Source organism: Apteryx mantelli, chromosome 2, assembly GCF_036417845.1.
Source record: "Apteryx mantelli isolate bAptMan1 chromosome 2, bAptMan1.hap1, whole genome shotgun sequence".
Classification (NCBI taxonomy): Eukaryota; Metazoa; Chordata; class Aves; order Apterygiformes; family Apterygidae; genus Apteryx; species Apteryx mantelli.
In genome coordinates, this window is record NC_089979.1 from 112,444,994 (window position 1) to 112,461,202 (window position 16,209).

At 35.7% G+C, this 16,209-nt stretch overlaps 1 protein-coding gene across 5 annotated transcripts in view; it reads right to left on the minus strand.

The window, feature by feature from the left end:
* Window positions 1-16,209, minus strand: part of SUGCT (succinyl-CoA:glutarate-CoA transferase) — a 334,455-nt gene that overhangs the window by 281,234 nt on the left and 37,012 nt on the right. For 4 of the 5 annotated variants that reach the window (XM_067291227.1, XM_067291225.1, XM_013955712.2 and 1 more), the window contains 2 exons: window positions 11,253-11,344; window positions 2,829-2,972 (listed from right to left, as the gene is read on the minus strand). In XM_067291227.1, coding sequence (XP_067147328.1) covers window positions 2,829-2,972; window positions 11,253-11,344 — 236 coding nt within the window. The remainder of the gene's footprint in view (window positions 1-2,828; window positions 2,973-11,252; window positions 11,345-16,209) is intronic. The other variant, XM_067291226.1, reaches the window with a different exon arrangement.

Sequence of the window (16,209 nt, forward strand, 5' to 3'; positions counted from 1 at the left end):
CCTGATTTTTTTGTTTGTTTGTTTGTTTTTTAATATGGTCAAAGCCATCAATATTGCCTTATGAAGATATACTGTAAGCCTAATGAAGAGATGGATGAAAGGTGTAAGCATACTGCTACATTAGCTAAGTGCAAGAAATACTGACAGAAGACAACATAAGTCCCTGTTGTCGTAACACTATTAATAGGAGGATAGGTCGACAATGCTTTTGCTTTACACGTAGAAAAAAGGATTCCTTCTTTCTCATTATAAAATTACTATACTCCAGTGAGAGTCACACTGGAGAAAAAGTTATCATGATGCATCTGTTTGCTATCTAGATCCCACCATTTATCAACAGCAACAAGACTCTAACAAACTAAAACTCTAAAACTTTGGGTTCTTTATTGTTTTGGAAGCATCCATGAGAGATTTCAAAAGGCCATGCTTCTTAAACAGCCATCAAATGAGGAGGAGCGAGCTTTAGATATCTCAGCTTGGTATGTAAAGCCATGCTTCTTTTGAAAACATGGATCCTTCAAGAACCTAATTATATCACAGTAATTGTCTACATTTCCATTAAAAAAAATTATCACCAGAACTACTAGAGAGCACAACTTCATGGTTTTGGGCGGGGGGGGGGGGGGGGTGTTTGTTTTTTAACTATTTAGATTTTGTACTATTCTTTTTCTTTTCTCATCTTTTTTGGTACATTCACTCTTAAAGACTTACAAGTTAACACCAGGTTCATGAAAAGAAAGAAAACAAATCAGGAAAACTGTATGTTCTCAGAGACACTCGGCTATCATACATGTTTTTCTTCATTGATTTTAACACATTTTTAATAGGATTGATCACATGGGTTTGTTTTTTCTACCCCATGACCTCATCCAAAAATATTTCTTCCAATTAAGAAAATGTTCTCATTATAGTCTTCGGCCAACACTCTAAAGTTAACTCTATTATCTGAGTCCAAATTATCTAAAACAAAATATCTATTTCTGAATAACGACTTAGGTACGTACTCTATTTCAAAGTAACAACTAATTTCAGTTTAATTTACCCAACTTTAAACTTCAAAATAAATAAAAATATCCTTGCTTTGCGGTAAGAATGCCCATGTACGAAATGACTCTTGGATAAGGTCTGCATAACTATGATCTGATAACAGGCATTGAATGAGTTAATATACAAAAAACCACCAAATTATCCCTGCACTAGTTAGTACTTTTTCAGCTAAGCAGGTAGAAATCAACACCACATACCATGTTGTTGGACACTAACATCTATCTGAGCCTTCATTCCCTTTCCTGTGTATGCCAACAAGTGGCCTAATGGATGATGATGTGGAAGTGAGATGGAAATTTCAGTCTCTCTATAGAAGCACTTCTGTGCAGAGCCAAAGCCATCTCAACAAGAGGCAAAGATTCTAAAGACACCTGCAGTGGCATAAAGTAAAGTGAAAGGTAGGAGAGAATGACACCAACACCTAGCTTTATCTCTTCTTACTTTCAGCATTTGATAAAATTTGCTAATACCCAGTTTCACTATTTTTCTTACATAATCAAGCTACACAAAGATACAGAAGACTTCAAAAACAAAAAAAAACACAAATCCCAAAAGCAAAAAAAAAAAACACCCACCCCCCCAAAACTGTGGAGCAGGGAATCAAGAAATAACAGAACAGTTCTGGAAATCACTGGAAGTACTTTAATAAAAAAAGAAATGAAAAAGATCAAGCAAAAGTTGTCATACTATAAAGTACTACAAGATAAGTCATAGAAAATACTACTTTCATATCGACACAAAATACTTAAGATTTTAATGGATATTTAAAATATTATTCTAAAGTGTTTATTACATGTTGCTAGTACAGATACCACATTTATAAGTAAATACATATCATGGAAAGTTCAGTTGCTGCAAGCATTTCTGAACAAAATAAAAAAATTATTTGTTGATTTAAGCAAGGGCTTTCCCTCCTCTCCATATCTGATTTCAGTAGGCATTAAACAACAGAAACCTTACAAGTTTCATGGATTATAATCATACAATATAATCATACAATAATATAGGTTGGAAGGGCCCAGCCTCTGGAGGTCCTCTGGTCCAACTCCCTGCTCATACAATGGCCAACTTAGAGCAGGTTGCACACTGGGAGCTGTATCACCTCCCAACTGCACTGACAGGTATTACGAAATAAAGAAATGAAGAGCAATGTGAACAAATATACAAATAAACAAAGAAGAAAACAATGGAGCATCGTCTGAGATTTGATTTGTACTGCATGCAATTTCCATATAAATTTTTAAATGTACACAAAAATGCCTACATACCATGTTGCCTGTTGCTACATACAGGTATCTACATCAGCGAGAGAAGATATCATCTGATCATGTGCAGCTAACACCAATGTTACTTTGTTTTTGTTAAGTATAAAGCGTTACATCAATGGCATTTAAATATTCCAATGCAACTTGAAGTTTTCATTATTCATGGTATATGGTACTACTTTCAAGATCAAAACACTTTGTCTTCTACAGTTTTGCTGAGATGTCTTTTAAATACGCCTAGAGAAAATGCTGCATTTCCACGCTTACTTTATTCTTTAATTTCCTGAGCCAGAAGCTACTCTTCCCGTTTAGATTACTTTGATATACTGGGTGATTCCGTGCAAATCATTCAGTCCCTCTGGTAAAAATATTACCCACTGCCAAGGTCTCACTTCCTACAGTAGTCTCAAAATGATATTTTTAGGTTCAAACATCTACACAACTGAAAGCATTTTTTTTTTTTTTAATTCAGGAAGATTCAGGAAACTACAAGTAAACTGTTCTTTAAACTCCTACCTGAGATGACAAGAGATTACAGTCAATGTGCAGTCCTTTCCCCGTCTTATACCTTTGAAGCAAACCAGCCATAATCGCTCCATATGTATATAGCCCAGTAGCAAGATCTGTCATGGCTACTCCTGGTCTAACTGGCTCACCATCCTAATAAATGAAAAAAAAAAAATCCAAAAACAAAAAGTCAAAAATTTACTTTTTGTTATAGTACACTTCATACAAGACTAGATTTAAACTGTTTATACATTTCTGCATAGCAAACTTAAAGAAATAAGAGCATCTTGGAGTGAATTGAAGCAAAAAGCCTACCACTGAACAGACATTATTGCAGTATCTACACAATTCTAACTTCATCATGCTGCAAAGACTGCAAACTGTGAAAGATTTATTATGCTACTTTTTGCACTAAAAACTTCAACCCTTTTAGTCACCAAGGCCAAAAGCAAAGAGATACTGTTAGAGGCAAGAGAATCCAGTGAAGACTGAATTTCACTATGCCTGGAAGCCAAAGGCCTAAAGGATTCCCACAGTATGTTGACCTTGGTACACGCCTGTTTGAAAGGCAGAACCATGTTCACTTGCTCTCCTCATCCTCTTTTTCTCCCTCATCTCCTACTTCCCCCCAGGCAAATCTCAATTCTGTATTTTCTAGTACACGCACTTCAGGCTGCTAGTGAGAAAACAAAAACAACTCCGTATTTATAATTTCTGCCATTTTCCCCACCTCCATCAGAAGATTACAATTCTTACCGTTTTAGAAAATTAGGCATTTTTACTTTTTTCCTAAGCACCATTGCTCCCCAAACTAAAAGAGATATCTATTGTCCAATACAAAGAGTCTGCATTTCTATAAGCCTCGCATGCACAAACAAGCTACAATGCTCTACCAGTTACAGCACGTCAACAACCCATAGTAGTAGTGTGTGAGCACCTAGCCCAAAGCAAACATCAAGCAGTTCAAGTTAGCCCTAACAGTACATGGTTAAGTCAATTTACATTATCTTGTATTTGCCATGCCTGTAGTTACTGCAGTTCATGAAATAAGGTAAGCGAATATGGTAAACTGATTATCATCAGCCCCACGTAATACACAAACAGGGAATAACACAGTCCCATAAATCTGAATCTACATTTTTGTGTTTTTCTCTTTTGATTCAGATACACTTTTACTAACATATGTCTTTGCTCTCCACCAACTTGCAAAGTAAATGTCACAGATTTCAAATAAAGCAATTGTTCAAAATACTGTCAAGTCCAAGTTGGTTCATCAGAAGTGCAGAATACAAATTTTTGAAATTAACTGTCCAGTTTTCCATAATCTTTCCATAATCAAGTCATCACAGTGATGGAAGTGCGACAGTTTCTTTTTCTAACTTATATGTAGGAAAGCAATGTTCTAAAAGACAGGAGAGATGAACAAACTCAAGAAATGCTCTAATCACGCAGTGAATGTTTCATCCTGTTCCGCAGTCAGTCTATGTCCTCAGTACTTGTGTTCAGGCATCCAGTGTCTTCAAGCATCAACGCCTTCACATTCCAATTCCTGAACTTCTGACCATCACTGCAAAATTGTTGTTTCAAATAGCTTTTGTCAATATGTCATTCTTTTTGCTGGTTTCAAGGGAAGAATCTTCATTTTACATCATATTTCAAAACTTCCCTAACCATTCACATGAAACACAGCCCCTCTGTAGTCAGTGACAGAAAGACCTTCCAATTTCAGGAAAGGTAGGATTTTAACAGAGATATTTTAAATGACTTCTCCTGAGACATTCTACCACTTCTTAATCTGAAAAGTTTGAGATCCGATGGTCAGATTCTGATAAACGTTGCTTGTCTTGAAGTACAGTCCACAAGCAGCAGTACTAAAGCTAATGGGATTGTTTCACATAGTAGCAGTACATAAGTAAGCCTATCATAAGTCAACTCAAAATCAGTATAATTCATAAATAGTAACTGTTAGTCAAAGTACACATAAATGTCTTTAAACAAGTCTAGCAGAAATTCAGTAAAACCGAATTTGCATAATTATTTTAGTTGATCATATTTATAGTACTAAATGTAAATACACTTTAGTATTACAATAGAGTTGAGTACTGATAAATATAAAAAAAGTCTTAGCTTCATGAAAAAAAGAAAAAAGAAAACTTACCTTCACAATGGGTTTTCTCTTTTTCATTCCAACAGAATAATTAACATAAACCTGATGTCTATTTATATACAGCTCATTTTAAAAACTAGTCTTTAGTCCAAACAATTTTAAAAAATAACATACCATCAGTTGCATTAATAGATCGATTCTGTGATAAAAGACTGTATACATTATCCTCTACATAAGATGGGAAGGGTTATTATATTATAAAACTGACAAAATTATAAAAACAGTTTAAAATACGAAGTAGTTTTTTCCCCCTTTTTTTTTTTTAAATATCAATACCATCACTCAGATTGTGGTTAGGGTTATTCTGTGACTATCTATAGCCTTGACATAAGGATGATGTATAAGCTACACAGATTTAAAGTAAACACTGTTTTAGGAAATGCTGCTTTTTTGAAGAATCCATTACTTCCTCCTTCTCCTCACTAAGCTACTTCAGCTTTTTAATAGAAAGGACAGCTCAAAGACTCCATCCATTTACCACTCTCCTTGTACACAGCTCTGTAGAGGAAAAAAGGAAGGGGATTTCTTTATTATACGCAACAGCCTACTGAGAAAATTAATTAGCACATGAGAAGTTTTCGCTCCTCAGGTCTGTCACTGAGAAATGCAAAGGGAAAAAAAAAAAAAAAATCCCATTTCCCCCATATTATCTGCTACAAGTTCACAGTTTGGTAAATAGCTCTCTCTTCATTATAGCCAAAATACTGGGATGAGAAGAAACCCAAAAGATTTAAGAATTTGCAAACAGACAGGCAGCAACATTCTTAGTTTGAAAACATTTCCCACTGCTTTCAAAGTGTCATTAATTTCACCCTTGATGGAAACAATTACACTTTAAAGATACAAAAATGAGGACTATTTAACAGATTGTTACATATGACTGCCTTTTTCAAGGCTTTGTTCCAGCATTTCCTTCATCAGGTACTAAACTACCTAATTTTTTTAATGCAACTTCCTTTGCCCAAGTACAAAGTTAACTTTTATTTATAAAAATACCGTTACAATTTCCCCTTATGGAACACTGCTAAGTTTGAGAAAACAAACTATTAGAAATATACTGTTACCTTATTTTTAGCATTGGCTTTATTTAATTTCATGCTAACACTCCATAATCTGTAATTCTGTAGCAGACTAAATTGGTCTTTTGAGTAAGGTACATGAATAGCTGCCATCTTTTACCCCTTAATCACCTTTTAATGTCCACCCTGTGTCAAAAAACAGCCTTTTTGCAACAGAATGCACAGCTGTAACTACTGTGGAATGGATTTGTTTAGATTTTCATCTCTATCCCCTGAAAGAAGGGCTATGAAGCTGCTTTATATGGAGGATGAAACACCATACATACAGGTGTACCATTCTTTACCGGTAAACCTTCTTATCACAGATGGAGCTTCTGACAGCACAACAGTACTTTTGTGTAGATAATGTTAAACTAGTTCGCTGAGCTCAGTAATGATCTATAAAAAAGGCTTTTCTTCAAGCAAGGTTATTATTTAAAGACATAAAAAGCTCCCCCACAGCCTCTAAGTGACATTAGTAGGCTGATAAAAGGACCAAGGATAGACCTAGTCAAGGAGAATGTGCTTTCAGCAAATAAAGTAGCCACCCAGGCTCAAGGGCTGGGCTGAACTCTAATTACAGGCAGCTCCAGGACATCTCCTTCGCTCATTCGAACATATGAAGATTCTCTCCTGCTTTGTATTGCTCAATCTTACCCTCAGTTTACACTTTTATTCACAAGTTTTGACGTTTGCTTAATTCCTTACAATTTGTCAACACATTCTGGCCCAGAGAAAGACACCAGACATTCTGGGAGCTTCCCTTCCTGAGCCAAACGAAGAGGAGGACACCTTTTTTTTTCCTTTGGACATAATTTCTCTTTGTAGTCTGCCCAAATTTACATCAGCAATATAAGAACAATCCAGTCAAAATGGAAATTGCTTTGAAATGACATGCTTAATAAAAGTATCCTAAGTCCAGTAGTCTTTACAGACAGGAAATAGCTGCTGAAGCTAATACGAACCAGCAATAGCTATATTTTTTCAACAGCTCTGAGCTATATACCACGTGTACTCTTGTTGCAGCTTGTTTGTTTATTTTTAAGCTGAAGAATTGCCCCTCTGGTATTGTAGATCCCAATCATGTCTTGCTGTCTTGTGTTCAGTGAAACAAAATGTTTCTTCAGCAAGAAAGAATGCTTACTGAATAGACTGAACCACCATAAAGATACCCTGAATATCTAAAACAATGTGTAATAATACACTTGGAGTCGGAAGGGGAACTTGTATCCAATTCTTCTTAAATTAAATTCAAGTTATTGCTTTAATGAGTCATAGAAATTTTCATCAAAGGAATATTCATCTGGCACTGATGTATCTGAATACATGAAGTAAAAGCTTTCTGTTCATCAAATATGAAACTTGAATGTGCTAAGTGTTTAACCAGGAAAGTATCTATAAATTATGCCTCTCAGGACAATAAAAGTGTCATCAGTGTAAGCTCGGTCCTTTTAGCATATTTTAATTTATGTAAAGAAAAACTGAATCTGGCCTGAAGCATCTACTTTCATTTCAAAATGGCTTTGTGGTACAGATTTAGACAAAACAGATTCCCCACTCTGGCTTGTACATTTCCATAAACACCCTAGAATTCCAGATTCCACAGTTGTCTCACATTTCTAATACAAAGGCAATCCACTGCATATATGAGAGTTTGAATTCCATGTAGCTTTGTGTATTTACAGATGAAAACATGGCTTAAAGATAGAATTTTACTCAGCACTGAATGCGTTTGGTTTTGTACAATCAGCAAAAACAACAGCAGCACAAATGCAGTTGTTTGTGCCTGCAATTTTGTAGTACCACAAGAGTTATAGTTTAATTTCAAGGTTCAGAGCTTAAATTTGCTAGAAAACATTTCAAAATAATCAGCAGTAAGTCATTTCAGTAATAGCTATTTCTTAGCAAAAAACTTTAAGCTACTGGAAATTTCTTTATGCAGGAATTCTCTCACCGATCTTAAACTCAGAGGTACAAAGCATATAGTCCTTTCTCCTTTTCCACAGTTTTATCTCCTACTGTGCACCAAATGGGGTATTATTCTGTATCTTTGGTTCATTCTGCTTTTGTATTACCTTTTTTCTTCCTTCAGTATCTTCATCATCTCCTTAATTGAAAGGTAACTTGGAAAAAATACATGTATTAGTCAAAAACTTCTATCTCTTTGCATCTGTGATCTCTTTGCTATCTCAAAATTACAATGCTACATGAATATAAAGTATTGAAGGAAGAGAATATTACATATGTGACAAACTTAATGAATGTTTAAGTTTTGTTCAAACTCCCATGCCAGTAAACTATTGATTTCACGGTTTAATATCATAAGCTCACTAACTGGAGGTATGTCAACTCACTACCCAATAAAGTTAAGCAATCTGCAAAAAGTAAACTGCTTTGAGACATTAAATCAGTAGCCAGATGGTTGGAATAAATTAAAATTCACAACATGAAATTTTCTAAGCTAAAATGGAATATATATTGCTATTAGTTCCATCCATTTAAAAATGTCAGAACACTGAAGAGCTGTAAATATGTATTAACATACTTTAAAACTAAGCACCTCAATGATGTATGTAGATGCTTTGTTGCTGCTGCTCAAATTCAGTATGATTTGTTCACTCCATCAGCTAAGACCTCAAAGATCATCCTACAAGTACACTCAGTGACTTGTTTACTGAAAGGAAGTTTTCACAGAGCACTGTTATACTGACATTATGCTGATTATCTATGGCTACCACAATGCAATAGAAAAACTACATCATATCTGCTAGAAACTCTTTTTTCCTCCAACAGTTCATGAGACAAACATTTGCAATTTACTTTAAGCTGATTTCTAGCGTATACTTCAAATGTCATGTTAGTATGTGAATTCTCTGTTATCTGATCAACAAATAACTCAAGATTTAATTAAAAAAAACATACAAAAGAAAGTAAGATTCTTTTTATTTTGGCCTCTTCTCTACATGCTGACTGAAACAAAGTTTTCCATTTTTTTCAGAGCTGGTTCTGTTTAAAATTCCACAAAACTCAGTCACATGTACATAAATGTAGATTTACTTTAAAATAACAATGTATTATTAATAGTAAACTTTCAAGCAAGCACACAGTATTTTAAAACCACTTGAGTCAGTTTCCACTACAACAGCAAATGGCACACTTACATCTATAGTGCTATTGACCATCAAAGCCTTCAAATCAAAATTGTCCCTCTATACATCAGAAAATGGTTTTGAGAAAATGATGAAATAAAATAAGAGAAACTTCAAAATGAAGAAAAATAAGTAGTAAGTTTTGGCATGTTTATTTTAATCAGGCAAGAGAATGACTAAGTTTGAACTGTTAAAAGCCCCTGATGAATAGACAGAACGGTTATTAAAAATGATTAAATGATTCTTATGATTACATTGCCTCAAGTCCTGGTGAGGTGATGAGAACATCTGGATTTCCAGCATAGATCTTAACACAACCTTTTAGTAAAATCCATCTTCATAACAGCCATGGAGGAATATTACTTTCATGATACAACTTAAATCCACAGTAAAACACTTGTATTCTCTGTCATTTACATAATCACTGAAAAGTTTTAAAAGAGTCCTTTTTTTTTTTCAACTTTTGAACATATTTTCCTTTACTCAGTTGGTACTAGCAACATTTTCCCTTTTGTAAAGTTTATAATTGCATCTAATCTTGTTTGGTACATTTTCAAGTGTGTATGAAGTTTCTGGCATTGTATTGGAAGCACTGACCTTCACTCTACAGGCACCAGGGTCAAAATATAAAAAAAGGTTAATTATATTACTGTGATTTTTCCAATGTTATAATCAGTCCATCCGGGTTAATGCATATGTGCCTCATGCATGTGTCTGGGATATTTGAACAGAAGCGTCCATGACAACCACATTCAGCTTTGCATCCCTTTTTGTTATGAGATGACACATAATGGTCAAGCGAAGTAGGATCAAGTTTCTCCATCCCCACTACAACCTCCCATTCCTGAAGTGCGAGATTTGAGATTAACATTTACTACAACCAGTTGTTGTGTTACAGTTTCTCCTCCTATGACTATGTATCACCAACATGGCAGCAATGGGCTGCAATGGGATAATATGCTCTTAGGATACCAGGCATGAGATGTTTCAGCTGCCTCAATCAAACAATGCTTGACTTTTTTTTAGTTTTGTATAGAAAGGAGGACTCTGGTAACAGTATTTGCCTGAGGCACAAGAGTTCCGATGTTTGCCATTGTTCTCAGTAAAAAACAAGTCTATTGGCAGGGATTCCCAAAGGCAGAATATCAATCCTACTGCAGAGTTATGCCCAGATTATTGATGGTTAGCTTTCTACAACCAGCTAAAGAAAAATCTGACACTAAATAAGGAAACTTGATGAGCTCCTCCTTTATTTAGAGCATGCAAGTGTCACACTTTCAGCAAAGATCTGCACTACTGATTCCAGAGGATCAGAAGCACCACCGCAGAGAGCTAGCTAGTGTTTATGACACATAGAACAGACCTACAACACTACACCACTTGGAAATGATGTTTGGAGATGACAAACCCTGAATCTGCAGGTGATTCAAGCTGACTTACTCAAACGCCTGTTTCAGCAGCATTCTACATATCCACGAAATCCAGATACTAAGCTATCTTCGTAGTGCTTCGATTATCAAAGATCTTGTATATCAATGGGAATAGCAGCACATAAAGCTTTTCCAGAGCCACTAATGTCATTTCTCTGCTTTTTTTCCAAGCAGGTTGGATGACAGTTTGTCAGAGTCATTTGTAAGGCTCCGCAATCCCCTCTTTTAAAGAACTGGTGTATTCACCATATCAAGCATGTGTGAGACTTCTCACACATAACTATAGTTCCCACATCCAGATGTCTACAATGTACCTACTAATATCCCGAATTCAAGTGGCCATTAACAAGCTAGCAATAATTTGTCAATAATTTATTCACTGGAAATTTAGGATACCATTTTCTTCCATCTTCTCAGGTATTTCAAATGCTTTGCTAGCCTGGAGTGAGATACTCAAGGGAGATAAGCCTTATCATTTTCTTAGAATCACAGAGAGACTACCTCCTGTTGGACTCAGGAGGGCATGTATAATATGGTTGTGTTAGCGTAAGCTAACTTAATTCTGTGCAGTATCAAGACTTAGCACATGGCAAAAAGATTCTACTAAATTTACAAGTTAAGCACAGTACCTCATGCCCTGTGATATGCATGAGACCAGAAACAGCAGCTGCAATAGAGTCATACCCTCCTCTCTGAACCATTGGACCAGTCTGACCATAACCTAGAACAGAAAAAGAACAGTTAGTAATTCAGTCAAGGATGAGTACGGAACAAACACATTTTACTATTTTGGAACGAAAAGGACCAACTAGTATTTCTCATCAGCTTCTGTTCACAAGTTCTCCAGGTTGTACAAACCAATGAAAGCTATAGTCTATTTACTCATGCACATTTTTAAGAGTAAACCTGCTGTTTCTATCCTATGCTGGCTGATGATGTGTTTGATCTTAATTCTGCATAGATTCCTGGCCCTGCTAAGTTTCATTCACTATGGATGGAATTCTTTTTAAATTTACCGAGGTTGGGACTCATATGTCACTTCAGGGGCTCTGTGGTAACCCTGCAGGCCACCAAGTGCTGCTCCAACAGGGCAAAGATTTCCCATGGAGCCTATGTTACATCTCCATCACCATAAAGATACCTTGAATACCATATGGCATCTAAAATCATGACATTATAATTTAGACACATGAATTACTTCCCCTTACTTCTCTCACTTCATTCCACATTATTTAAACAGTTGCCTTCAAAAAAAAAAACAAAAAAAAAAAAAAACAACCACACATGCTATTTGTGACAGAGGGCAAGTACAGTCCTTTAGCAAGCATACACAAATTGTTTCCCAAAAAAGTCTCAATGGTATAATTTTTTTGAAATGCCAAAAATGCAAAGCATTTTTATAGAAATGTTTAAATACAATTTTGTTCAGCTGCAGAATTAACTTAGAATTAACAGCTCAGTAGAATTAACAGAAAATGCTCTTGCTTTTCTCTGTTTTACTTCATCATGTTCCTCCAGCAACAACCTTACAATCTTCCAGCTGAGGAGTTCTTCCTGGATCAACTGAAGAGATTACAAAATCCAGATTATCAACCCTATCCCTCTGCCAGGAATTACTGTGCATTGATCAAAATACAGCCTAATAATTTAAGGTTGAAATTGAAGGCAGTTAATGCACTGGGCCTGTGCAATAAAATGGCATTAAGCGGCCAAAAAAGCCAATACTGACTGCCGTTTGCTCTTTCTTCTATGGAACCAGTGATCACCAGCACAAGGGGGAGAAGATAGCAGGGAAGCAGTAACATGTTTGAATCCTATTATTAAATCTAACAGAAACTGTCAGAGCCCTTAAGAGTACACGACTTAAGTCTCTCCTCCTTAAAGAGGTGGAAAATTCAAAAGCTGTTCTCATGCTTTCTTTTTTCTTTCTGTGAGGATAGTTTTCTTAACTGTGAAGATAGTATTAGAATAAAAATATACCCTCATATACTGTAAGATAAAAAAACCCTGCATCTCCTAAATTCCTTTTAATGTCTTCCAGAATACTCTTCTGTATATACAGACTGACTGTTTGGGAGACATGAGAGTCTGAAAGTTGGCTTTGTTGATTACTGCATACAATTAAAAATTACTACTCGTCAGGGTAACCTCCTTCAGTCTTCCATTTGGACCAATGTCGTCATGTACAAAATCCAGAAATGATCCCTCACGTACAGTGTGAAAGAATAACAATAACTTCTAAACTGGAAGTTAAAGTACTTTGTTACTCCAATTAATATTTAGTCAATCATACAAAGCAAAAAAATGTCCACCAGACATACCGATTTCCCCATCATGCCACCAAATACCATAATTACCTGATAGGACATTTCTTCTGGGAGACATCAGATCCAAATAATTCAGGTTAAGGAAGAACTCAACTTCTACACTCGGCAGCTACAGTAAAAAGTCAGGATAGTACAACCAGCACAATTACTTTGTCAGTGTATCCTCAAAACAAGCATTTCAGAAGAGAGGATTCAAAAAAAAGACTTTTCTCATGGTCAGATCTGTATCCTAGTAACTTCACTACACACACACACACACACAAAATGGGAAAAAAAAACCACCCAGACTCCATACTAATTTACCTAGTTCTATTCAAGATAGAATTGTTGTCTCTGACAACAGATGACCCTAAAGAGTAAAATGTGACCTTTCCCTTCATATGTACACGCTTACGCTTACCAAAAAATAAATGTTTTCATTCTCAAACATAACAGCAATAGCAAATATGGTGCATCTGCCCAAAAATGCTCTGACTAGTTCTAACTATGCATATACCATTATCTCATCACTTAAATCATTTAAATGTGTGTGGGCCCACTTCAAAAACGAAATCTTGCTCAATAAAAAAAAATATATATATACCCAAAACAGCTTTAATTGAATAGTGAAAAGCATATTGAAATAAGTGAGAAATTATGCACTGGCCTCAAATATTAACAAAGAAAAGACATCTCAACACGTCTGCTCACACAAATGTTTTCATAAACAGAAAACATCTGAAAATTAAGCATTTAGTATGTAGACAGATGAACTATAAAAATTCCTTGTAGTGTTTCTCCAGCAAGGACAAACACCCATCCCTCAAACACAGAATTCAGGAAGAGCAACAGTGAGCAATTTCTGCATTTTTCTGGTGGTATTACAGAAATATATATTGCAAGTCCTCTTCACACATGACAACAGGCTTATTTCAACACAGAAGTTATTTGATAGCTTTCTGGTTAAAATTAAAAGTCCTAAGGAACATTTAGCTAGTTTCCAAAGATCACAACAAATTAAAGAGAAAAATACACAATGCTATCTTCGATTTGAAGTCTGAATTCATGAAGATAGCGTGGAGACAAAAATCTGCTGTCATTGAAGGTGGTTTGCCCCCAGGAAATATGGACCTAGAAAATGCCTCAGAAAAAGAGGTAGCCATCTAACTGTAAGAGTTAAGTGACAAATATCTGTTTCTAAAAGTGAAAAATGTCATTATCCAGACAAATAAAAAACAAAGAATGAACATTATTATTCTGATTATTGACCTGTGTAGTTTGAGGAACCCTGTGCAGACATTTTAGAAATATCTATGAAAACAAGTACAAATAAGTTTGAGGGAGAGTACAATTACATTCAGAAAATTTTCAGTCTGGTGCACAAATCTCACCACAACTTTTTACATAGATATATACACACACACACTTATACATGTATGCATATATAAAACAAATACATAAAAATATAACAGTTCCACACAAAGTTTAATTAATGTTCATCCAAATAGCCAGCTTTCTCTCACACCTGAATTCAGCACATAAAAGCACAAATTTGCGATCATACCCTAAGAATTGGTTCCTGCTTAGTGTAACATAGTCTGGGGATGACCAAGTTTAGACACAATGGAAAATACTTTAGCCTAAAAAGGTAGTCCCTGTTGAATGACTGGAAGGCAGAGGTCAGGTAGGTTATTAAACGGTTGTCAAGTCTGAGGCTGAACTGAGTTAGAGAAATCTCATCTCGCTCTTGCTTTGAACTGCCCTCTAGTGGAGCTTAGCTCCTTAGGCTACGATCTATACTTGTGGAGGAGAGACAAAAGGGTTTATTTAAAACTTAATTTAACAAAATTGAGGCTTTCCCAAATCATTTCAGTTGAAAATGGAGCTGCATCAATGCCTGATCTTGGAAAATTTATTTCTCCGTTGATTTTGCTTAGGAAACATGTAAGGCTTCAGATAGCATGTAATATGGACACTGGAAAGAACCAAGAAAATAAGTTGCACCTTCCTAAATTCCCATTCTGCACTTTGCAGTAGGAAGGCACAATTATTCTGATACCCTCTACATCTTCATCTCCCCGGAGCTCTCAAAATTGCCTCCTTATCAGCTGTTTTGCTTTACTGCAAGTTTCACATCAGTCCAACGATCAAACTGGTTATGAGGCACGATAACCCCCAGTCAGATCTCCAAGTGCCTTTCAACAAATTGTCACTGTCAAAGCATTATTTAATTCGCACAGCAAGCATTTGAAACTACCAGGAATGCAAACGCTAAACATCCACCGAAGAAATACCAGCTTGTTCAGCATAGTCACTCACACCTAAATCTTGATGTACCTGTCCTGATCATTCAGACAAATCTATCTTCTACATAATTGTCTTTCCTGTGAGGAAGGTAAATGAACAGCGTATGAGACAAGTATGAAAGATCATGTCTGACTGGCTACCTTGTGCCAGCTTAAAGGAATCACGCACCTATGATCACGGAAGGCAGCTAGAAAGCAAATCCCCCCCATGACTCAACGTGCCAGACAAGCATGGAGAAAGTGACCTTACTGCCTATGTTTAACACCCCCATTTTTCAGAACTTCCTGGGTAACTAGAGACAAAACAAAACACATCACTACCAAAGCCATCTTGGATACGATTTTTCAGTTGGAAAATTAGAGGGAGAATATTCTTAACAAAGATCTCCATCATCTTCCTTTAATAATACGCAGCATAACACACATTGTGGGAATATTCAAAGTGAGGCATGCTTAATGTGACACAAGAATAGATGGTTCTCTGCTCCTGAATCTTTTTTTTTCATATTTAGGGAAAAATGACAATTGAAGTTTCATAAAATAAGGAATGAGATGAAAAAGCAGCTAAGAGGGAGTAATAAGGCAGCTCACAGTAACAGCTGAGGGAATTCTAAAAACAACCAACATTACAAAAGCCTACAGTTGCTTGAAGGCCAAATCTTCCACACAGAGCAACAAGAGAATACTCAGATGCTTAAAAAAATATTTCTCCAGCTAAACTGAATATATCATATATAATATATCATATATCATATATAATATATCATATTATAATATCATATCATAATATATCATATATAATACCACAAAGATCCTCATCACTAGCTAGAGGCATTCCAGAAGAAGCAACCTTATGTAAGACTATTTACCAAGGAAATCTTCATTCAGTTGCAAAAGAGTTCTTAACAAATAAGTTTCCTCTAAATACTGGCAATTTCAATTAAAACTGGAAGTGAGACAACTGCTATTACCTG